Below are 25,209 nucleotides of genomic sequence, written 5' to 3' on the forward strand. Positions count from 1 at the left end.
CTCATTGCAACCTCCGCCTCCCGGTTTAAGCGATTCTCTTGCCTCAGCCATCCGAGTAGCTGGATTACAGGCATGTGCCACCATGCCTGGCTAATTCTGTATTTTTAGTAGAGACGGGGTTTCTCCATGTTGGTGAGGCTGGTCTCGAACTCCTGACCTTAGGTGATCCACCCACCTCGGCCTCCCAAAGTGCATGGCCATCTTTTTTTCCTTATTTAAAATTTGGAAGAATTATAGATTTACAGAAAATTTGAAAAGACGGTACAGAGAGTTTCCATGTGCCTTGTACTCAGTTTTCTCTTAATAGTATCATCTTTTGTAACCATGATATGTTTGTAAGAACTAAGAAATTAACAATTGGCATATTATTCGTAACTAAACTACAGGCTTTATTTAGATTTCACCAATTTTTCCACCAACGTTCTCTTCCTGTGCCGGGACCTAGTCCTGGATATCACATTGCGTTTTTGACTTCATCTTTTTTTTTTTTTTTTTGATGGACAGGTGGTCCTCATCTTAGTTTAGCTGAAAGGTTTTTTGTTTTTTTTTTTTTAATAATTTGTAATTTTGGTTCCAATTTAAAGACACCTACCCTTCCTGTGTTTTATTCTAAATGCTTTAATATTTGCCTTTTATGACTTTAACATCTTGGAGTTTAATCCAGCGGGGATGCAATTTTTTTTTCTTCATGTGGATAATAGGTTTTTCTGCAACATTTATTGAGTAACCCTTCATCCTCAATGGTCTGCCGCCTTGTAGTTTTTACATTAGAGTGTGTCTTTCCTAAGCTTGCTAGTCACTTTGGTCAGTTTGTCTATTTCTTCACTTGTATATCACTTTGTCCTAAACAAAGTCTAGATAGGTGGATAGGTTCCCCTACCATAGTCTTCAAAAAAGTCTTGGATATATTTGTGTTTATTCTTTTTTTTTTTTTTTTTTTTTTTTTTTTTTTTTTTTTTTTGAGATGGAGTTTCGCTCTTGTTACCCAGGCTGGAGTGCAATGGCGCGATCTCGGCTCACCGCAACCTCCGCCTTCTGGGTTCAGGCAATTCTCCTGCCTCAGCCTCCTGAGTAGCTGGGATTACAGGCACGCACCACCATGCCCAGCTATTTTTTTTTTTTTTTTTGTATTTTTAGTAGAGACGGGGTTTCACCATGTTGACCAAGATGGTCTCGATCTCTTGACCTTGTGATCCACCCGCCTCGGCCTCCCAAAGTGCTGGGATTACAGGCTTGAGCCACCGCGCCCGGCCTGTGTTTATTCTTTCATATAAATTTTGTGAGCTCATCATGTTAGATTGTGGTTGGGATTATAGTGAATCTTTATGAAGAGCAGACATCTCTACTGTAACTTTTCCTATCCATAAATGTGGTATTCTCTATATTAATTTAGGTCTTATGAATTGTCTATCAATAAAGGAAAATATTTTTCCTAAGTACCTTATGTTTTTGTTGCTATTATAAATAGTATCTTTTAAATCTCATTTTTCAGATTGCTACTGGCATAGAGAAATGCATTTGATATTAGTACATTTGAGTTGATATTTGCTAACCTTTCACAAATCTTACTGATTCTTATAAACCTTTAAAACCTTTGGTTTTCTATGGATAATCATATCATCCATGAATAATGACAATTTTGCTTCTTTTCCATCTACAATATATAATTCCTTTTCTTGTTAATACATTTCTTGCTTTCTCTTACTATATAGTGCTGAATACAGGTGATTAAGGATAGAGGACATCTTTTCTGGTTAAGTAAAATTTTATCGGAATTGCTAATAGGGTTTTTACAAAACAGGAAAGAGTATTAAATATTATTAAATGCTTAATCAGTTGATGTAGTGAATTGCATGTGTAGATTTTTTATGTTAAAAATTACCCTGAATTTCTGAGTCGAGTCCAACTTGATTGAGATGTATCATATTTTTAAATTCACTGCTAGATTCATTTGGTGGCAAGTTTTATCAGCTGCATATATCACTTACCTGCTTACTCTTTTTCCTCTTCTCTGGATCAGTTTGAAGAAGATGGGCTGTTTTTTGTTTTGGTTTGGTTCTTGCAAGTTCAGTAGCTCTCACCTGTAAATCTACTGAGACTGGTATTTTCTCTCTGGGGGAAACTTCAAAAATTTTAAATGATTAGTTATAGGAGTACTCAGGTTTTTCTTGTTTTTTTCCCTTGGTCTAATTTGTCAACTTACATTTTTCTTTCTTTTTTTTTTTTTTAAATATAATTCTTTTCTTCTCTATTTGCACACCTTTTTTTTTTTTTTTTTTGAGACGGAGTTTCGCTCTTGTTACCCAGGCTGGAGTGCAATGGCGCGATCTCGGCTCACCGCAACCTCCGCCTCCTGGGTTCAAGCAATTCTCCTGCCTCAGCCTCCTGAGTAGCTGAGATTACAGGCACATGCCACCATGCCCAGCTAATTTTTTTGTATTTTTAGTAGAGATGGGGTTTCACCATGTTGACCAGGATGGTCTTGATCTCTCGACCTCGTGATCCACCCGCCTCAGCCTCCCAAAGTGCTGGGATTACAGGCTTGAGCCACCGCGCCCGGCAACTTACATTTTTCTTGGAATTTGCCCATTTACAGGTCATTTTTACTTTTACTTTGTTCTTTATGTTTATGATTTCCCTTTTCTTACTGATTTTTTTTTTTTTTTTTTTTTTTAATTTTGAGGCCGAGTTTTGCTCTTGTTGCCCAGGCTGGAGTGCAATGGCACAATCTTGGCTCACTGTAACCTCCGCTTCCCGAGTTCAAGCAATTCTTCTGCCTCAGCCTCCCAAGTAGCTGGGATTACAGGCATGAGCCACCATGCCCGGCTAATTTTGTATTTTTAGTAGAGACGGGGTTTCTCCATGTTGGTCAGGTTGGTCTCAAACTCCCAAACTCAGGTGATCTGCCGGCCCCAGCCTACCAAAGTGCTGGGATGACAGACGTGAGCTACTGTTCTTGGCCTCTTACTGATATTTCAAAATACAGTTTTAATGTTGTGAAATGGTATGCGTATTGGAAAAAGTGATTCAAATAATACATAAAGTTAAAATTCTCCAAAAATCACTTGTCACGTATATCATGTTATCATTTGGGTGACTATCTTCCTTGGCATCTCTTGATTCACACATATAATGCCTTTATTCATAATCATGCAAATTTAATACTTGTTAATGTTTTTAAAGAAATTTTGAAAAACTAAAAATTAGAAGTAAACCAAATCACTTTGTGTTTCACTTTCTGAAACTTGTTTTCTTAATGTTTTGATATCTTTTTCCAGGTTTTAAGGCATGAATTATAATTAAAGATAAAATCATTGCTTTTTCCTAATACTATAAGCATTTTTATATGCTTAATTAGTGTCAAAAATTGTGTTTTAATGTAAAACAATGAAAAAATGGTTTAGTAAATTTATTTGCACAATTTTAAGTAATGCTGCAGCAAACATGCTTATATATAAATCATCATGTGGGCCAAGCACAGTGGCACATGCCTGTAATCCCGGCTACTTGGAGGCTGAGACAGGAGGATCACTTGAGTCCAGGAGTTCAAGACCCCAGCCTGGACAACATAGCAAGATCCCATCTCTTCAAGAAAATTGAAAAATTAGGCACAATGCTGTGCACCTGTAGTCTGCTCTGGAGGCTGAGGCAGGAGGATCACTGAGCCTGGGAATTTTTATTTAGTTTTTTATTTTATTTTATTTTATTTTGAGACAGAGTCTCACTTTTGCCCAGGCTGGAGTGTAGTAGCATGATCTTGGCTCTCTACAACCTCTGCCTCCTGGGTTCAAACAATTCTCCTGTCTCAGCCTCCCAAGTAGCTGGGATTACAGGCAAGCACCACCACACTCAGCTTTTTTTTTTTTTTTTTTTTTTTGTATTTTTAAATCTCACCATTTTGGCCAGGCTGGTCTCTAACTCCTGACCTCAAGTGATCCACCAAACTCAGCCTCTCAAAGTGCTGGGATTACAAGCATGAGCCACCACACCCAGCCCGAGCCTGGGAGTTTAGGACTGGCCTGGGCAACATACATATGCACACACATATACACACCATATATGTATCTCATCATGTCACTCTCCTGTTTAGTAGACATTCTTAAGGGCTTAAGTTTGTTTTTTGATCAGCTCTTCCAGTGGTGTCTCATTCTACTTTTAGGCCACTCTTCAGAGCTGCTCCTCCATCAATCTGGCAGGCTTTGGAAGAGTGGCTATATCCCAGAGAGAAGGAAGAAAAGTAAATGGGCATAGCAGTGAAACAATATTAGAGATGACTTAATTCTTTCCTGACCCTCTTTATTCTGTACAAGATTTCTGGTGGCTTGTGAAAAGAGCCTTGAAAGTGAAATAATTCTTTAAAGCTTGCAAAAGAGAGCCCAGATTAAGTCAGAGTGGAAAGTCAAAACTGGAGAAATGAGGAGGAAGCTCATCTGTAGGTAATAAGGTTGGTTTTCATTTTCTGATTTGAACGTCTTGACGTGGGAAGGAAGACACAGTTCTTTTTTTTTTCTTTTTTCTGAGACGGAGTTTCGCTCTTGTTACCCAGGCTGGAGTGCAATGGCGCGATCTCGGCTCACCGCAACCTCCGCCTCCTGGGTTCAGGCAATTCTCCTGCCTCAGCCTCCTGAGTAGCTGGGATGACAGGCACGCGCCACCATGCCCAGCTAATTTTTTGTATTTTTAGTAGAGACGGGGTTTCACCATGTTAACCAGGTTGGTCTCGATCTCTGGACCTCGTGATCCACCCGCCTCGGCCTCCCAAAGTGCTGGGATTACAGGCTTGAGCCACCGCGCCCGGCGACACAGTTCTTTAATAGGATCTCGTGCAAAAAGAGGAATGTTCCTTAGAGGAATTGTCAAAATTTTAAGTAAAATAAAAGAAAAAAATCTCTTCCAAACAGAGCTTCACCAGGAGACAGTGACTAATAGTGGAATCTTTAGTATACCATCAGGGGTTAGTTTTTGAGTTTCTTTTTTGTGCAGTTCTATTTATAAACATTGATTTGTGGCTGGTTGCGGTGACTCATGCCTGTAATCCCAGCCCTTTGGGAGGCCGGGTTGGGTGGATCACCTGAGGTCAGGAGTTCAAGACCAGGCTGACCAACGTGGTGAAACCCTGTCTCTACTAAAAATATAAAGAATAGCCAGCCATGGTGGTGTGTGCCTGTAATCTCAGTTACTCAGGAGGCTGAGGCAGGAGAATTGCTTGAACCCAGGAGGCGGAGGTTGCAGTGAGCCAAGATCGCACCACTGCACTCCAGCCTGAACGACAGAGCGAAACTCCGTCTCAAAAAAAACCCGACCAAAAACCAAAAAACCATTGATTTGTTTTTATGTCTTCTATTCTTTCTTAGAGATCTGAGAAGAAAAAGGATATTTACATTAAAGAAAATGGAATAAAACTCATTCTGTCTTGCAGTTAGCTCACGGGTACTTAGGACTCATATAACTAAAATACATTATGGATCCTAGGGATTCCTTCTTTTTCTGGAAACATTTTGCTGTTTCATCTTACAGAGCAAAGACTGAAACAAGAAGGGAGAGTGCTACTTTGTTTAATGTCAGCTGGAAATATGGTGGTTCAGATTTTTTGGCTCTATGTGCATGGGTATTTGCAAGTGATCGTGAAAGTACCAAGAGTGTTGATTTTGAGGTTACAAATAAACTGTAGCCAGGAAGTGAATTTGTAAATATGGAATCTACAAAAAATGAGGATCAACTGTACCATAAAATCTCTCTTTAATAGGTGATAGTTTATTAATGCTCTGTTAAAGGAAAAACTTAAACTATTTATATGTATTTATGTGACTCTTGTTATAATGCCCATTATCGTTCTCTGGACATTTGTTTTATGAATGTTCTTTTTCTTTTTTTAAGCTTGATAAAGATGACATGGTGTACATGGAAGCATATGATAAATTGTTGGAGTCCTGGCTAACTTTGGTTCAAGATGACAAACATTTCCATAAAGGCTTTTTTACGCAACATGCAGTTCAAGTTTTCAATTCCTATATTCAGTGCCACCTAGCTGCTCCAGATGGCACAAGGAATTTGGTGAGTTTTAAGCAAGATGGTAATTAACAGTCTGTTTCATCATAGGCTATATTCACCGTGTTATACATTATATAATACCAGAAATTTAGGATGGGTTCCCTCAGAAGATTTGCTAGGAGCAGAAGTGGTCCTTATTCTCTGAGTTCTTATTATGTGGCAGGCTGCGTATAGTCATTCCTTTTCAGTTTTCAGTTACCCACCTCTTTCTGTCTAGCTGTCAAGAGATATGAAGAATTTGGACCATGGGTGTCCGGTCGTTTCAGTGGCAGAAATTCAATTATCCCATGTGGGAGGTGGGTTTGGGTGTGCAGTTAGTTGTATTGATCACCCTGGGGTGATTCCTGTACTTCTTTCTCTTGTATGTGTTCCCTTTTTGAGAACTACCATGGCTGTCAGCATTGTTAGAAGTTGGCTGTTCTCAAAGATTGGCTGTGTCCCGCTCTCCTTTTGCTAAGCAGTGCTAAACTATGGAGCCACAGACATGCACGTTGAGTGGGTAGTGCAGTTCCTCATTGTTTATTTCTTTCTCTTGCAATAGACTGCCAATGGTGTGGCCTCTCGTGAGGAGGAAGAAATAAGTGAACTTCAAGAGGATGATCGAGACCAGTTTTCTGATCAACTGGCCAGTGTAGGAATGCTAGGAAGAATTGCTGCAGAACACTGTATACCTCTTCTGACAAGGTACACACAGTCCAAAGAAACCCCATGGAGCAAACACTCTCTATTCACAATTCCCTGGAGAACACTTAAAGTGTTTAAAGACTTTAAACACCCCCACCCCGTGTCCCAGCACACTGGAACAAATGGACAGAAACATACTCATGATTGCGTTCCTTGGCTTAGACATTTGGAGCCCAGGCACTACAGCATAGATGGCAGAGAGATTATGGAAAACATGGTATGAGAAATGATTTGACCCATATCAGTAAAAACTTGGAATAACCAGTTTTCAAATGCCTGTTGTAAACCTTGATTGTCTGTAAAGCAGTGTTTTAATTCTATGTTATAAAAAATAAATCATAATTCCTATAATGCTACGAGAACAGTTGTGTACTATAATGTTTTTGTATATGTGTTTTTATGCTAACATTTAATTCGTGTTGTCTAATACATGGAATTTTTAAGTTGATCCATGTCTTTGCTTATTGAACTTTATGAAGCCACTGTTTTCTCCTCTTTTAGTTTATTAGAAGAAAGAGTAACAAGGCTCCATGGTCAATTACAACAACATCAGCAGCAATTACTTGCTTCACCGGGTTCAAGCACTATTGACAACAAAATGCTTGATGATCTCTATGAAGATATTCACTGGCTTATTTTAGTTACAGGTTGGTTGGTGGTTTCTTTTTAAAACGTAATTGCCAACTGAGCAGTTTAAGCCTTAAAAGAAGCTTCAATATTAAAAACAATAGTTTATATATAATATTGGATAAAATCTGGATAGAGCTATTTTCTGTCATAGAACTTGGATGCATTTTTTAAAAAATACTGGCTAACATGTATGCGGTGCCTATTGCATACCAAATCTTTTATAGATCTCATTCTACCCAATGAATTAGTGTTGCTCGGCATTTTTACTATTACCGTCATCATCGTCCTTATCCCCAACGAATAGATGAAGCAGCTGAGTCTTTGAGAGTATAAGAAACTAGCCCATTGTCACAGTGCTGTTAATTTTCAGAGCCAGAATGTAAATCTAGGCAGTCTGACTCTTAGGATCGTCTTTCTTGACCACCATACTATTAGTGTTTCCATATTTTAAATGATGAGGAAAACAATCTTGACTTCTGAAAATGAATTCTCTAATATTGGCTTCTAATATAGATAGTAGCAGAATTTTTTATTAACTTTACAGAATATAGTACTGAAAATTACTTAAGATAGTAGATTAAAAAGCCCCTATGAATTATAAAATTGGTGAATAAAACATTTGTTCTTTTCTGTATTTTTGAGGGTTATTTATCTGAGACGTAGAAAGTTTTTTCACATAAATTTGAAATTAACAGGTTAACATTTATAATTTACTTTTACATCAATTTATATGATGTATATAAATCAAATAAAACTGAAAACATTTATAGTACAATTTGATAAATGTAGATTTGTTAAGTGTTCATTTTTAATTTTTTTTAAACTGAAGGCTACCTCTTAGCTGATGATACTCAGGGAGAGACTCCGCTAATACCTCCAGAAATAATGGAATATTCCATTAAGCATTCATCTGAAGTTGACATTAATACAACACTTCAAATTTTGGGATCTCCAGGAGAAAAGGCTTCTTCCATCCCAGGGTACAACAGAACAGATTCTGTGATTAGGTAATATAAACTCTATAGCTGTGCTCTTGTAATTTTTATACTGTTTTATAAATTCTGAGTTGATGGGTAGATGACTGGAGTGATAGGCAGGTTGTAAGTCTGATACATGAAAAAAATGAAAACTTGGAGAAGCCTTGAAATACACAAGGATGGCAAGTACTCAGTATATTTAGGCAATGGCACTCTAGTGAGAGTTGACAGCTATACCCAGTGCTGAAGAAAACAAATGTCAAATAATTTCGGATACAACGAGACTTGGAAGGGACACTGAATGTAGTATTGAACATAACGCCTGTCTATCAGAGAGCAATACTCGTGTATACAGGCCCCCTAAATGAAGGGAACCAGATGAACTTTAACAAGTATTACTTCATTAAAACTAAAACGACGTTTCGGTGGCTTTCTTACGGAAAATGATAGATGATAGATAATTCATATATCACAAAATGGAAATCTTTATTCTAAATGTGAAAGTTAAGGGCCCTGTTACAAGACAGGAGAGTACCTCAAATGAGATGATTCACTTTAATCTTCCTAATAGTAATGGCAAAATTTTTGTTAATTCTCAATGGTGAAAATAAGGAGGCGTACACTGTATTAAAAATGTTCTTGCTGGGCACTGTGGCTCACGCCTGTAGTTCCCACACTTTGGGAGGCTGAGGCAGGCAGATCACGAGGTCAAGAGATGGAGACTATCCTGGCCAATATTGTGAAACCCTGCTGTCTCTACGAAAAATAGAAAAATTAGCTGGGCATGGTGGCACGTGCCTGTAGTCCCAGCTACTCAGGAGGCTGAGGCAGGAGAATTGCCTGAACCCAGGAGGCGGAGGTTGCAGTGAGCCGAGATCGGGCCAATGCATTCCAGCCTGGTGACAGAGCGAGACTCCATCTCAAAAAAAAAAAAAGTTTCTAAAAGTGGATTTGAAAACATTTAAAATTTTAGTATCTTTAACTTTATTTTAAATTTAGGTTGCAAGCAGAGACATCATTTATGATAATAACATTGGTTTTTGTCAGCTGCAAAACCAGTTACTTCTGTCAAACAGGATGCTGTCCCCTTTATTCTTTCTCATATGCAGAAATATATGAATATCATTCAAACATGCTATAGAAAATGTGATTTTTAAAAAAATAGTTGAAATATTAAGCTGATGCCGAGGAAATGTTGGGGAATTTATTTCCTTTATTCTTGCATTCTCTTGTGTGAAATAAAATCATATTTTATTGAAAAAATGATGTCTTCCTTTTAGGATTACCGTAGTCATTCGATTTAGTGTCTCTGGAAATCAGTGCTTTGCTCTGGTTTGGTTGGTGGTGAATGTTAATTTAAAAAGCACTTCATTTCAGGGTGCTGTCATGTTATATATTGTTATATTTTTTGCTTGGGCAGTACCATCAGGAATGTTTTCCTTGTATTTTAACTGCTTTTTCAATTTTTGTCAGTCCCAGGTGTTAGTGTGGGAGCGAAACATTTTGGTATTTGAGAGCACAGACTATGGAGGATTGGAATAAAAAAAAATACAAAGTCACCATGTTTTTAATCCAAAGAATTAATATGAAATTTAAAAGCATATGGTAGAAGCATTTCTTGTGTCACTAAAAAAGCAGCTCATATTTCTTAAAACAGGTATCATCTGAGAAATAATTGACTAGTGACTACGTAACAGGCAGCCTGGGTATTTGAACAAAGCAGATAAAAGTCACTTCTCTTTTAGAGCTCTTTGTAAAAGAGCTCTATGCGTATGTTAGAAGACAGCAAATGTGACAGGTGAAAAGCTAGGGTGAGAGTGTCAGTAGGGATTATCGTAGTTCTTATTAGTGTGATCAGTGTTGGCTTCATTTAGAAAGTGACTTGGGAGCAGAGACGTGAGGTTGGTAAGGGAGGCCATGAAGGTGTCTGGGGGGAGAGCATTCCAAGCAAAATAAACAGTGAATGCAAAGGCCCTGGGCCTGCTTGGCGTGTTCATGAACAGCAAGAATACCGTGGTGGGTTGAGCAGAGTGAGGTGGAATTTTGTAGGAGATGGAGTTAGGAAAATAGATAAGGTCTTAGGCCTTTGTGTCGTCTTTGGCTTTTGTTCTGAATGAAGCGCCATGCCATTGTAGGGTTTTGAGCAGAAGAGTAACTTACATGTTAAGAAATTTCCTCTGCTGCATTGAGTAAAGGATGGAGGCTGTGTGTGATGGCGCACACCTATAACCCAGCACTTTGGGAGGTCAAGGTGGCCGGCTCATGAGGTCAGGAGTTTGAGACCAGCCTGGGGAACATGGTGAAACCCCATCTGTACTAAATACAAAAATGTAGCCAGGCATGATGGTGCTCACCTCCTGTAGTCCCAGCTACTCTGGAGGCTGAGGCACAGTAATCACTTGAACCCGGCAGGTGGAGGTTGCAATGAGCTGAGATGGCACCGTTGCACTTCAGCCTGGACAACAGAGTGAGACCCTGTCTCAAACAAAAAAACAAACCCCAAAAACTCAAGAGTAAATGTTGGAAGCCAGGAGACCAGTTAGGAGACAAATTGCAGTAATCTAAGAGAAAGATGATGGTGGCTCGGAGTGAATATACTGGAGGTTGTAAGAAGTTAAGGAAAGCTCTGTTTGATTTTTTTTGTGCTCACTTTTGATTTATGACATACAAATGTAATTAAGGATTGACTTGGAAAATATAAGAAACTGAGTGCTGTCTGGAATATATTTGTAGGTACAGTGCTTTAAGAAATTGAAGTAGGAATGGGATATTAATCTTGGAATATCAACAATTTAAAAATATTCTGATGTTTCTATCAGTTGAATCTTCAACTCCCCTGCGTGCCAGGATCTGAGGATACAGTTAGAAGTGTGTAAGGGTGTTACAGGAGCTTCTGGTTCCCCTGATATATGGGCAGAGGAGAGCCAGAGGGGCTTCTTGAAGCAGAAGAGTATTTCAGGCAGTGACACTAGCATAAGCAGTAATGTTACACTAAAGGGGTCCCAATCCAGACCCCAAGTGAGGGTTCTTGGATCTTGCGCAAGAAAGAATTCAGGGTGAGTCTATAAAGTGAAAGCAAATTTATTAAGAAAGTAAAGGAATAAAAGAATGGCTACTCCATAGAGCAGGAAGTTCCCAAAAGAGGAGGAACGCGTCCACCATAGGCACAATGCTGTATATATATGTATATAGGATCAGAAAAGATCATGGAGAGATGCTCTGCTACAAGGGTCTGTGATACAGGATTCGTTTTCTTAATTACTGTATTTTGCAAGACTCAATATTATTATCTCTAAAGCAAAATTAGGAATGCCTTTGTTCTCCAGATGTTGGACTATCTGGACATTCCCAAGTCTGGGTCTGTTTAGTAAACATTATTGATTTGTTCCTTTAACTCTAAACTTCTAGAGACTAGGGAATGCCTCACTTTTTGGGAATACAGCCCGTTAAGTCCCAGCTTCCATTTTCTAGCCCTCACCCAAGTTGGATTCTGTCTGGTTCGATGCCTCTGACAGTAAGAGAGCCCTGCTCAAGTGAGAGGAACGTAAGGTGTGGCTGGTGTGTAACCCAGGAGGGTAGGACGATGGCCTTCATGGGTGGACGAGGCAGGGAGGGTGCTGTGAGTGGGGCTGATGAAGTGGGAGTAAAAATGCTGACAAGGATTTAAGTAGAGAAGTGAAGTGATCAGATTGTTTTACAGTTGCTGTTGCATGGGTGATCAATTTAAAGGGGAACAAGGCAAGTTAGGAAGCATGTTCTTTTGTAGTCGTGGAGTGAAAATGGAGAAAGGCTCTTGGGTCATAAGAGGTATTTCTGAAGTAGAAGAAAGCCCCTGGGCAACTCCCCTGGACCTGGCTGACTCAGGCCGAGTGGCTCTTTCATTGAGTTTCTTCCACTTTACAAAAGAAAGGCCAAAGCTCTCACTCCTACCTCTGAACATGTAGATTGGCAGGCGTGTAAAACCCTACAGAGGAGAGGGACAGTTGCAGACGATGTGGCATTGACAGAGTAAGTGACTAAGTCACTAGTGAGTGGACAGTTAGCAGGTTTCAGACCTTTGCATTAAATAACATGAAGGGTACCTGATCACGTCAACTAAGAGATGATTAAAAATAATTTTTGTTGGTGGATCTCTATGATTTTTGGCATATAACTTGGAAGAAATTCAGATAATTGGGTGACTCTGCTATTTTAAAAATAGGTTCTACTCATGAAGTTTTCTCAGTACTTATATAGATTAAAAGGAAAAATAGGCATCAAATGCTCAACTCACTCTTGTGGCAATGGGTAATGTTCATTCAAAGATACATGAACTAAGTGGGGAACAAATCCTACTAAGTTCATTACATTAAGAGATAGATAGACTTTTATTTTTGTGTTTAATTATTTGTGTTTAATAATTTATTTAAATTTATACTGTTTTGCTCAATTGTGTAGTTTTTAAGTATCATAATGATAACTCAATCCTGAAGACATTTTTAAACACTTACGGTCTTGTGATCATTGAAAATGATTAAAAATTATCTTGCAGTATGTGGACATTTGTATCAAAGTATGTTGTATGATGAATAAAATGCTGGAACATAAAAATTTATTACAGTAGGATGATGTTCTATGGGGAAATGAAGTTGAAATAAAAATTTTTTTATATTTTTTATATTTTTATGTTTTATATTTTTAATGGATGATATTGGATATCAGAACATTATGTTAATAAAACTCCAGTGCATAAATTTAAAGTGTTAATGCAACCATTTTATTTCAAATATTGTTAGGCTGGAATTAGATATTTAAAATGATTTACTCTTACCAGAGAGTTGGACCTATCTACAACTTAAATGTATTAATGTATTGTGAGATTGTTGGGGTTTTGTTTTGCTGTTGTTCATAGACCCCCTAAATTTTTTTTTTTTTAAGTTTGAATGCTGGTGGTATAGGAAGTGTGCAGACAGTAAAGAAGGCAGGGCATTGGCGGCTCATGCCTGTAATCCCAACACTTGTTTAGGCCAAAGTGGGAGGATTGCTTGAGCTCAGCAGTTCAAGACCAGCCTGGGCAACATGGTGAAACCCTGGCTTTACAAAAATTTTTAAAATCAGCGTCGTGTGGTGGTGAGTGCCTGTAGTCCCAGCTACTTGGGAGACTCAGGCAGGAGGATCCCTTGAACCCAAAAAGTTAAGGCTGCAGTAAGCCGTGATTGTACCTGGGTTATACTCCAGCCTGGGCGAGAGAACAGCTCTGTCTCAAAAAGAAGAAAAAGAAGAGATTCTGGGGTGGAACCTTAAAACCTCCTGATTTCAAGAAGAAGATCAGGAGAAGAGGATGCTGCCATAAAGACTGGGAAGGAGGAAGCAGATGGCTAGATGAGGGAAGGAAGGGCAGTGACCCCGGGGAGGCCGCAGGAAGATGAGGGCAGTGACAGTGGGCCATCCAATGGGGTAAAGAACTGACACATGTTTGTATGATCTCATGCTAAGATCATTTCAGGCTTCCTGAGAGCACCAGGAAAGGAGCGTAAGCCAAACTTGAGTGATTAGAATCCTTTTCTCAGCACTAATATTCATTGGTGTATAATGTGTTCTTTCTATTACATCCTTTCCTTGCTTGCCTTTTAGCTAAAGTCAAGTTAAATATACATCATATCTGATTATGTGCCCTCGCCAAAAAGGCATTTCTGCTTGTCTGCATGTCATGCTATGTGCTTAACACCACACAGCCATATGAATTTTGTAGTGTAGGAAAGGACACTATGTGTGCTTACACAGGTAATCTTTCTAGCAAGAGTTTTATTTAAAAATATCGTGAAGACTCAAATTGACCAGGAAGTATCAGATTTAGACACGGCTCAATACTCAAAACTTTCTAGATAACTCCCAGATCTTGTACTGTAACCTGACCATGATATAAAAAAACCAGGGTAGTTTTAAGTAGTAATGCTAAGTAGCACAAGTTAAAAGAATTTGGCATGTGCTCTGATGATTTAATTTGATGGATTGCTCCTGAAAATCTGAAAATTTTGACTCTGAAATTCTCTTTAGCTAGTAATGCTGAGATTCTCACATGTGTTTACAACTTCGGCAGAAAGATGTCTCTAGTATTGACTCTTCCTTTTCTTTATCCTATCTCCTACTCTGTGAAAGATCAGAAATAATATGGGACACTTGTCTAAAACTCTACTGATGAAATTTTCAAGTATAGCCTGACCTAAATCCAGATACTTTAAAGACGAAAAAGGACTTTTGTGGGAAAAAAAATATGGTTGGACGACCACTAAATAAATGAAAGAATAAACGACTTCTGTTTTATACCTACAGGCTGTTGTCTGCCATTCTCAGAGTCTCAGAAGTTGAATCTCGAGCAATAAGAGCAGATCTCACTCACCTACTAAGTCCCCAGATGGGCAAAGATATTGTTTGGTTTTTAAAACGCTGGGCGAAGACTTATCTCCTGGTGGATGAAAAACTGTATGAACAGGTCAGAATGTAAAACTGTTAAAACTTCATTTGGATTTATGATGATGGCAGTTATAGAAGCAGGAACATTTCTCTTGGTGGTTTTCTTGTCAAAATGTAACTGTTTAAGAGCAGTTTAACATTTTCCGCATTGAAGAGAACTATGTGACTGGAATGCTGTTTTAATGTGCTTTTTAGGGCATATCATTTGATTTAGTTTATTTTAACCACTGTTGAAGATAACAGATTATTATTTGGGAATAGATTATGCTTTTTTGTATTTGGTTTAAATATTATGTTAGTTTTTTAATGCGTTGGGAATAATAGAAGTTGGTGGGAAAATCACACTGGAAAACGTGAGCGGATTGAGGATGTCTTTTTTTTTTTTTTTTGACCTATGGAAATGTTAGATGTTACATGCATAAAGTTCATGTGAAGTAAGCACTACTTTATTCGATTAGATAGTAATTTCACTTTGATTTTTCTCTGGATTTCTTCAGTTGATCTTTCTTGCTTACCTTAAACAATTTGTTTCCTCTCTTAAGATAAGTCTGCCATTCAGTACGGCATTTGGAGCAGATACAGAGGGTTCTCAGTGGATAATTGGCTACCTCTTACAAAAAGTCATCAGTAACCTCTCAGTCTGGAGTAGTGAGCAGGACCTTGCAAATGACACTGTGCAGCTCCTTGTCACTTTGGTGGAAAGAAGAGAAAGGTTAGCCCGTTGTTGGAGGCTGACTGTGTGTGTATGTGTGTGGTTGAGAAATTCTTTTTCACTTTTTAGTGTAGTCCTTTCAACTGGCAAATGGTTACATAGTCTCAATTCCAGATAGAGCATACATTTTTGGAGTAGTGCATTTAAAAAAATATGTCACACTATTATTACAAATGCAAATGGAGCTTTCCCATCTTATAATTGAGTATTGCATTGACTCCTTCGGGATTTGGCAACAAAGCCCTATGAATAACACGTTAGTAATTTGTAGTGTTACAGACACTTTTATGTGGAATATGCTCATCTGAATTTTTGGCCATCTTATCCCAATTTTAAAAATCAAATACTGATATTTAAAATTTAATTTTAGAAAGTAAAATTTTTAGCGCTGCCTTGTTCTTACTATATAGGAATATCATTGTTATTATTACCATTGTGATTGGCTGATTTATTGAATTCTTATAATTTACTATGTACTATTCTATATCAGTCTCAGCCATGAGACTGTTGTTATTCCTGTTTTGCAGATTGTAGAGAAGTGATGATTGATAGAGATTAAATAATTTTACATTGCCAAACAACTAGTGTGATTTGAATGTAAGCCTGTGTGACTCAAAGTCTATACCAAGTTTACTGTACTTTGCTTTAAAAATTAATTAAATCTGGTTATTTTTGATTTTCGTTTTCTTCATATATATATATATATATATATATATATATATGAAAAAATAAGTAATACATCTTATGTTTTGTTATTTCTACCTGCAGGGCAAACTTAGTAATTCAGTGTGAGAACTGGTGGAACTTAGCTAAGCAGTTTGCAAGCCGAAGCCCACCTCTTAATTTCTTGTCAAGTCCTGTGCAGAGGACATTGATGAAGGCTCTAGTCTTAGGAGGTTTTGCACATATGGACACGGAAACCAAACAGCAGTACTGGACAGAGGTAACGGTACCTTCTATTTTGATTACATCCTTCTGTGTAACTTGTAGTTTCTTTATCTATGCGTTGCCATAAAAGTGTCTGGAGACATAAACATATCAGTAAGTAAAAGGTAGTTACTGTTACAGGCAAGAACCTGATCAGTAATTTAAACCTCATTTATTTGTATGGTTTCTTTCAGTGGTTTGGATTTCCACACAGGAATTTTTGAGGTACATAGTTTGACCCATAACAACAACGATAGGCACATCATTCAATGGGCTTTAAATCAAGGACCAAGAGTTGCCAGTGTGTGTGTAGGTTGCCAGTCTGCAGTCCTTGTGTGTAGAGGGCCCTTAGTGTTTGAGAAGGGGCACAGTCATAGAATTAGGCCATTGTTTGTGACTTCAAATCCAGGGGAAACCAGACTGACTAAGTATTTTTTATTTTAAACAATTGTATTATCATATGGACAGCTTTAAGTAGAATTAAGATACTATCCTCTTGACTATGAGTACTCTTATATACAGGGCAGGACTGATTATCTGAAGTTATGACGGAAAAAGGAAAAAACAGGCGAGCGCTTTGTTGGGCTTCATGTTGTAGAGGGCGGCAGGCTGCAGCCTGCGGGCCAAATGTGGCTTGCTGTCTGATTTTGTAAATAAAGTTTATCTTTGTTTTTTCCTTTTTGGCCGATTACTTGGGAACAGATGGAGGGAAATGACAGAATTCTTTGAGTGGCAGGGAGAAATTTACGTTCCATACCTTGGGTGTTCTGTCCTTTACATGAGCCAGAAGTTAGGATGACCCTCAAAATGGGGAGTGTGAAGTCTGGTTTCGGTATTGTTTGTTATGTGCTTGTCGTGCTTCTGACCATTAGAAATGTTTTGGAAAGTGAGTATTTATCTAAGCTGAAGAAACAAAGCATGTGAACAGAACTTTAAAATTCCCGCTTTATTTTTATAGGTTCTTCAGCCACTTCAGCAGCGATTCTTAAGAGTGATAAACCAAGAAAACTTCCAGCAGATGTGTCAGCAAGAGGAGGTCAAGCAGGAAATCACTGCCACACTGGAGGCCCTGTGTGGTATTGCTGAGGCTACCCAGATTGACAACGTAGCAATCCTGTTTAATTTTTTAATGGACTTCCTTACCAATTGCATTGGGTTGATGGAGGTTTACAAAAATACCCCAGAGACTGTCAATCTCATTATAGAAGTTTTTGTTGAAGTTGCACATAAACAGATATGCTATCTTGGAGAGGTAAGCACTTTCCAATTTTATCCCCTCAGGATTAAAACTCTTCAAAGCTATAATAAAATAATAGATCTTTACTTCAAATTTAATTAGTGTTATCCTAAATAATATTTTTATTCTTCCAAAAGACCTTTCCAAAATGTTTAATCAAGAGGCTGAAGAGACTCAAAAAGAAAAAAAAAAAAAAAAAAAAATCTGAGAAAGTCGTGTTGAATGAATATAAATTTTAAAAAATATTTCTTCTAAAAAAAAGAAAAATCATTCCAGTTTGTTATGTAGGTATATGTGTGCTATGGTGGTTTGCTGCACCTGAATATAAATTCTTGTCCTAAAATTTTATTGTTAGAAAAGGAGTAATATTTTTAAAATAGTGTTTTCTTAATATATGCTTTTTTAGAAATTATTGTTGTTTTAATGTAGTTTAAAACAAGAATTATTGCTACTCTTGGAATTGGGAGTCAATGTATCTAGATTATATTTTTGAATTTCTTTAATGTCAGTGTTTGTTTCTCAAATAGATTCTACCAAGTAGCATAATTTATGCATTTTTTTGCAGTCCAAAGCTATGAACTTATATGAAGCCTGCCTTACTTTGTTGCAAGTGTATTCTAAGAATAATTTAGGGCGGCAAAGAATAGATGTTACAGCGGAAGAAGAGCAATACCAAGACCTGCTTCTCATTATGGAGCTTCTTACTAACCTGCTGTCAAAAGAATTCATAGACTTCAGTGATACAGGTAAAGTGTGACGTGATGGTTTTTAAACATCGTTGCTGTCATCCTTTTTATTAAAGCAAAGGATTGTTCTCCGTAAGTGACATGAGGAAGTCTAATTTATGGAATACGTAAATGAAAGAAGATCTCTGTGGCTGAAGTGAGGGTGGGGACCAGCGGCTTTTCTGCTTGGCTTTCCTCTTGTAAGAATAATAGAAAGAGTATCTCTTATTCATTGAGATCTTACTAAATGCCAAGCACTATTCTTACCTCTTACAATGATGTGAAGTCGATCCCATTGTTCTTCTCACTTTGTGGATGAGGGAACAGAAGCACAGAGAGATTAAGTCACTTGGCCACAGATACTTAGCCAGGACTGGGATTCAAATCCCAGCCTATGACTCCAGATGCCAGTCTCTTCAAAGTTACACTGTATTGACTAATCACTTCTCCATGTCCCCCAAGGTGGCCACCCCAGCACACCCTAGCACTTTCCAGAGTACAGCTTGGAAAGCCCTGTTGGGGTAGGAAGCACTGGTCTCAGAGTTAACAGGCTACACACTTTGAGGACCTAGCCTAGTAGCTCACCTACAGCGTGATGTGGGGGCAGTTGATTAGCCTACCTGTGCCTTTACAAGCTTGTCAAATGGGTATGATAATAAATACCTTTCATCATGATTGAAGGATCAGCTGTAGAGTGTCTTTGGTGCCTAGCATTGTGTCTGACAATCAGTAAGTAAAAGGTAGTTACTGTTACAGGCAAGAACCTGATCAGTAATTTAAATCCTCATTTATTTGTATAGTTTCAGTGCTATACAGTTCACTCCCCTCTTATCCCACTGCCAACTTTGCCTTCAAGCAAAATAGATGTTGTTTCATAAGAGAAAAAATGAATCATATCTAGACTCTCCTATTATATATTGTGCAGACATGTATGGTAGTAGACATTTTTGACTTCTTCCTTGTAAGAATCTCTAAGTTAGGTGCTGTAATGTCCCGCTTGACTTATTTATCCCAATCCTTGAGATTGTTCTGTTTCCTTAATTTTTTCATATTCCTTATTCACTGGACCACGGTTTTTCTTTTTTTTATTCTTGGACCACGGTTTTTCTAGTACCTGCTCTGAGCTAGGTACCATCAACCGCACAATGCAGAAGGTTTATTCTTTGTTCTTTTTTGCTGTTAACTAGGGGTACTAAGGTGAGATAGTCTGAAAAGCACTGCACAAATTCATTCTTCCTCAGTGAATTCTCTCTGGTCTGTTTTTAGGCCCAGCCTGTCACCCAAGTTTTCTAACTTCAGGTCAGTGCTGCACAATCCTGGAGTTTTAAACTTTTTTCTCTCCTTGTTATTGCTTTAAGAGGCAGGGTCTCCCTCTGTCATCCAGGCTAGAGTGCAGTGGTATGATCACTCATTGCAGCCTCGACCTCAGGCTCAAATGGTTCTCCTCCCCCAACCTCCCAAAGTGCTGGGATTACAGGTGTGAGCCACTGGGCCTAGCGTTCTTAACCTCTCACTAATACAGTATTAGCTGGTTCATGGACTCTTGGAAACTCTTCTATAAATGTTCCAGGTTAAGAGCCTTGTACCCAGAGGAATCTCTAACTAAATGTTAAGACCCAAAGCTAAAACATGTATATGTTTAGATGATTTACTGTCATGGTTATCCTTGAGTATCATAAATCAGCTCATTGTTTCAAATTTCTCATTTCTAGACATAGTATCTTCTTTTTCATGGGTTCTTATTCTATGCCCCAAGTCAGGCCCCATCGAAGACCTACTAATTCTAGAAATCTATATGTTGACTAAGTTTCTTCATTGTTTCTGACATACTACCAGATTTGTCTTATTTTCAGAATAATTTTCCTAAAATAGTGATCCCTTCATGTTTCCTACCTACTTAAGTATTACATTAGATCCCAGCACTGGCCAGCATATAATAAGAAAAAGGAGAAGGGACAGTCCACATTTCCAGAATATTCTATAATCCTACTGAAAAAGGAAGGATTATAATAGAAGTAAACATTTAGAGGTAATATGGTGAGGCTCTGGCCAGTTTGTAGAATCTTCTGTCTTCTTCCTTCCTTGAAGGACCCTTTAGGAAATCAGAACTGCCTGTCTGCTTCCTTACTGGAGTCTAGATGGAGGATCCTTCCGCAGCACAGCCTGACTTTTTCTTTATGTACCATAATTTCTGTACTACTTGCCCTGGACTCAGTAGGACTTATACCAACAATAAGGGATAGCCGTTAATATGTTTGGAAAATTTTTTGACCTGGGAGTCTTCTTGGGGTAAGGGTGAAATGTTTTGGATCATTTATATTGAAGGTGGGGGGCTATTAAACGCATTTGGAAGACCGTCTCCCAGGTTTATGGTGCAGCTGTACGCCTCTTATCTGCCATTCTAAGAACAAATTGTAAACAAGAAAAGCTAAGCATTTGAAGGAGAGATTTTTGAAATATAAGCAGTGAAAAGATTTCAGAATAAGGTTAATAAAAGAAATTGATGCTCTAATGCTCAAGCTAGACAGAACAAAATCAGGGTAAAAACAAAACGAGTATATAGGGTTGAAATTCAGAAGAAACAAAAATGAAGACAAAGTAGAAAATTATAAAGAAACAGCATTGACAGATAAGGTAAATGACGGTAAAAAAGAAAATATTTTGTTATTTTAAAAATAAGGATAATTGCTGAAACAAAATATCAAATATTTTAAATATTATAAAACAAAGTTAATGGACTAGGTGAGATATTAAAAGCATACCTGGAAACCAGCATCTGACATTCTCTCTCTGTCTCTCTCTTTTTTTGAGATGGAGTTTCACTCTTGTTGCCCAGACTGGAGTGCCAGTGGCACCGTCTCAGCTCACTGCAGCCCCTGCCTCCTGGGTTTAAGTGATTCTCCTGCCTCAGCCTCACGAGTAGCTGGGATTACAGGCACCCACTACCAGGCCCGGCTAATTTTTTGTATTTTTAGTAGAGATGGGGTTTTGCTGTGTTGGCCAGGCTGGTCTTTAACTCCTGGCCTCAGGTGATCCACCCACCTCCCAAAATGCTAGAATTACAGGCGTTAGCCACTGTGCCCGGCCCTGACATTCTTTTACATAGTGTCTGACCTGCTTTCTTGACTCCTTAGCAGAGCACATGGATAGAAATTGAGCCCTGTTGGAGCCATGACGGGCCAGCCTTTGCAGGTTCTGAGAGATCGATCTTGTTGGCAAATACCTGGAGCAGGGAATCAAGCTCTACAGCTAGCCTTCTGTTCCAGAGCAGGCTGGGGTTCTTTGGGTGGAATCCAGGTTTACCAGTATGATGTGCAGGGAACATTTGGTGACTCCTGCTCGAACAAATGAGATTCTTCCAGCTAGAACAAAGATTCCAGGGGAGAGGCTCAGCATTAGGCTTAACAAGTGGATTTTAAGTAGACTCATCTCCCTCATTTGATCTTGTTGTTGTTGTTGTTGTTTTAAGATACATGCCTTTAATAGAAAAAAAAATTGTAAGTATAGAGACAGAAAAATCATGCTTACTTTTGGATACCATACAGAGTCATTGTATAATTGCATTTTGGGAATTTCTTTTTGTGGTTATTTTTGTGCTGTTTTCTTTGTGATCATGCTCTAAATACAAGTTTTGTTTTGTTTTAGTTTTACTCTTGGCAGTCTGTGAACTAAAATCCATTTTATATTCCGATGTTTTGATTAACATAGCATTAACCTTTCCCTTGTCATTAGAATTTGTGATGATATTTTTAATGGCTATGTGGCATCCTACATTTTAGAATTTACCCTGTTTCCTAATATTGGACATCAGGAATATTTAACTTTTTGCTCTTACAAATGGTGAAGCAGTGATCATTTCTGTGGGCAAGCCTGTCTGAATTTTTGATTATATCCTTAATAGATAAAATGGTCTTAATATGTTGCTTTTGAAATTAACCACATTTTGTCCTCACCGTCAATGAGATGTTACGATTTATGAATCATTTTTAATGTAATGAATCAGAAGTATCTTTCTAAAATTTGTATTGCTTGATTAATAGTTGGAATGGACTGTATTTCTTTAGAGTCAAGGCTTTGATAAATGTTTATTTAGAAATGTTTATCTGTTTAGGTCTTAGTATTTTCATTAATTAATATGTGGATATAATTCATATGTATTAATAATAACCCTTTGTCTATTGGTTGTTGTTTTGTAAACTACTTTTTTATGTAACATTTTAATTTCTATATTTCCCCACATTCCTTTTAAGCTTAGAAATATTTTACACATTGAAATCAAGTGGATATTTCTATAGAACTTATTTAATTCATATTATGGCTAGTATGTCAGTAGAGTAGATTTTATGTTTCAAAACATTGATTATTAGTTTTATTTCTAGACTGTCCCCTCCCTTTAGCCTCCCCAACACTTCTGCATCAAGTACTTATATCCCCCAATAAAACTCAAAAGGATGACACAGGGTTGGGGGTCTCAGATCTTTTTTTCACCCCTGGATTTGCTGTCCCCTCCATCTCCTTGCCAGAGATGGGGCAGGACGAGATCAGATTCTCTGTTATTCACTCATTGATTTATTTAGGCTCTAGGGGTGAATTTATTTTCATAAGGGTAGAATACACACTTTGAAGATTGATTGATGTTACCACCATAAGCCTGGATCCTTTTATTTTAATAGATGAAGTGTTTAGAGGACACGAGCCAGGTCAAGCAGCAAACAGGTCTGTGTCGGCAGCAGATGTTGTGTTGTATGGAGTAAACCTAATTCTGCCCTTGATGTCACAGGATCTCTTGAAGGTAATTAATGTAATTGCATGTGAACATACAACTATATGTACTTGATGTTCAAAGATACTTTAGACAAGAATATATCTGTGATTTAATTGAGTGGTTATATCTGTTAAGTGCACATGAAGTTGCAATTTTTGCACTTTCGTTAAGGGTTACTTGTGCATGCTTCTCAGTAACATGGGCCTTTACTCAGTCTCTGTTCCTGCCCCAGAGTCCTGCAAGTACCCACACATTAGTGACTCGCTTTGTCAGGGAGTGCTACAGAAAGAAGCCTGTCCTTTTAGAAACTACATTCTGTTAGCAGTTTTGATTAGCTCATAATTTGTCACTAAGGGAATAAAGTCAGCTGTGTTTCAGTGTTTTCCTCTGATACTTTCTGAACATTCTCAGGTTGAGGGATTGAGCAAAGGAAGGCATTTTCCAAGAGGTACTGGGATGGTAAGCATCCAAGACTGATGCTGTTTTAAAGTTTTTGCACATTCTGACTAGATTATGCCTTGGTTTTACCGCTTAATATTGAGGGTGTGCTGGCGGTCAGGCAACTTTTTTCTGCCTTCCATAAGTATGGTAGAGGAGGGAGGTCTCTTCTTATGAGTTGCCATAGCAGGATAAGGGTGGGGATGAGGACGTGGGTGGAAAGGAGGAGTTTGTGTGTGTGCGTGTGTGTGTGCGTGTGTGTGCACGCATGCACACAGGCACACACACGCACACACACGCGAGAAAGACCAGGAAGGAGAGTAGCAGGAAGTAAGAGAGTAGAAGAGGCTGAGAAGTGCCCAGAAGGTGAGTATGAGAAGAATATGAGTGCTGTTAGATTGCCAGCATAGCAGGATCTAACCGTGTGCTTCTGTCCTTGAGAATGCTTCTAACAATTGGAAACAATGCTGATGACCCCTGGTATTCACACAGCAGCTAGTGGGATGAGGAAGTTTAGTCAGCTCTCTCTACTGATTTGCATTTAGGGTTTGTTTGAACAAATAAGCCATCAAACATTTCTGTGTGTGTTTTTGTTAAGTGTGGTTAAACCAGACTACCTAATTTTACCTCAGTTCTCCAGGATAGTACAGGTGGAGAAATGTTTCTGGAAGCGTGAAGACTGAATACTATGCTCTGTACATAGTCTTAACGGTTTGCATTACCTTCTTGTATTTTTCCAACATGCTTGAATGGAAATACATTTACAAAAAGGTTTTACTCCCAAACTATTTAATAATTTAAAATCTGGCTGCCTTGTTTACTTATTCAGGGTAAACACAGAATATCTGGAATTGACCTTAGCTTTTATTAACTATCTAGAAGATAATTGTTTCTACTGTCTATTACTTTGTTTCATAATAGTTACTAAAATATGCCCTTTATTGTAACCTGTTTTTACATCTAATTTGGTCTTCATGTTTTCTATATCTTGCACATGCTTTAAAGAAATCATTATATTTAGAAGCTTGTCAGTTACATAATTTTATTGCATTGATGAAAATAAAAATTGGATACTAATGAGAATCTAAATATTTAATATTTCTTTTTCAGTTTCCAACCCTTTGTAATCAGTACTACAAATTAATCACGTTTATCTGTGAGATTTTTCCTGAAAAAATACCACAGCTTCCTGAAGATCTGTTTAAAAGTCTGATGTACTCCCTAGAATTAGGAATGACATCATATCCTTTAAATGAACATCATTGTTACTTGTCCCTTGGGGAAAAAGATCTTCCTGTAAAGCTTTTTAAGTTTTCATTTTTCTTTTGTGATTCAGTTTTATTTCTTAAAAAAAAAAAAACCCTGGGCTGGGTGTGGTGACTTACGCCTGTAATCCCAGCACTTTGGGTGACCGAGGTGGGTGGATCACCTGAGGTCAGGAGTTTAAGACCAGCCTGGCCAACATGGTGAAACCCCGTCTCTACTAAAAATATAAAAAATTAGCTGGGTGTGGTAGTGGGCACCTGTAATCCCAGCCACTCCAGAGGCTAAGGCAGGAGAATCACTTGAACCTGGGAGGCAGAGGTTGCAGGGAGCCAAGATCACACCAT

At 38.1% G+C, this 25,209-nt stretch overlaps 1 protein-coding gene across 4 annotated transcripts in view; it reads left to right on the top strand.

The window, feature by feature from the left end:
* XPO4 (exportin 4) overlaps positions 1 to 25,209 on the top strand; it is a 121,053-nt gene that overhangs the window by 86,208 nt on the left and 9,636 nt on the right. For all 4 annotated transcript variants that reach the window (XM_074387935.1, XM_003944250.4, XM_074387936.1 and 1 more), the window contains exons 10-20: positions 5,878 to 6,054; positions 6,593 to 6,735; positions 7,237 to 7,382; positions 8,195 to 8,372; positions 14,655 to 14,814; positions 15,338 to 15,507; positions 16,276 to 16,450; positions 17,393 to 17,686; positions 18,237 to 18,417; positions 23,070 to 23,188; positions 24,710 to 24,840. In XM_074387935.1, the coding sequence (XP_074244036.1) occupies positions 5,878 to 6,054; positions 6,593 to 6,735; positions 7,237 to 7,382; positions 8,195 to 8,372; positions 14,655 to 14,814; positions 15,338 to 15,507; positions 16,276 to 16,450; positions 17,393 to 17,686; positions 18,237 to 18,417; positions 23,070 to 23,188; positions 24,710 to 24,840 (1,874 nt within the window). The remainder of the gene's footprint in view (positions 1 to 5,877; positions 6,055 to 6,592; positions 6,736 to 7,236; positions 7,383 to 8,194; positions 8,373 to 14,654; positions 14,815 to 15,337; positions 15,508 to 16,275; positions 16,451 to 17,392; positions 17,687 to 18,236; positions 18,418 to 23,069; positions 23,189 to 24,709; positions 24,841 to 25,209) is intronic.

Source organism: Saimiri boliviensis, chromosome 16, assembly GCF_048565385.1.
Source record: "Saimiri boliviensis isolate mSaiBol1 chromosome 16, mSaiBol1.pri, whole genome shotgun sequence".
NCBI lineage: Eukaryota > Metazoa > Chordata > Mammalia > Primates > Cebidae > Saimiri > Saimiri boliviensis.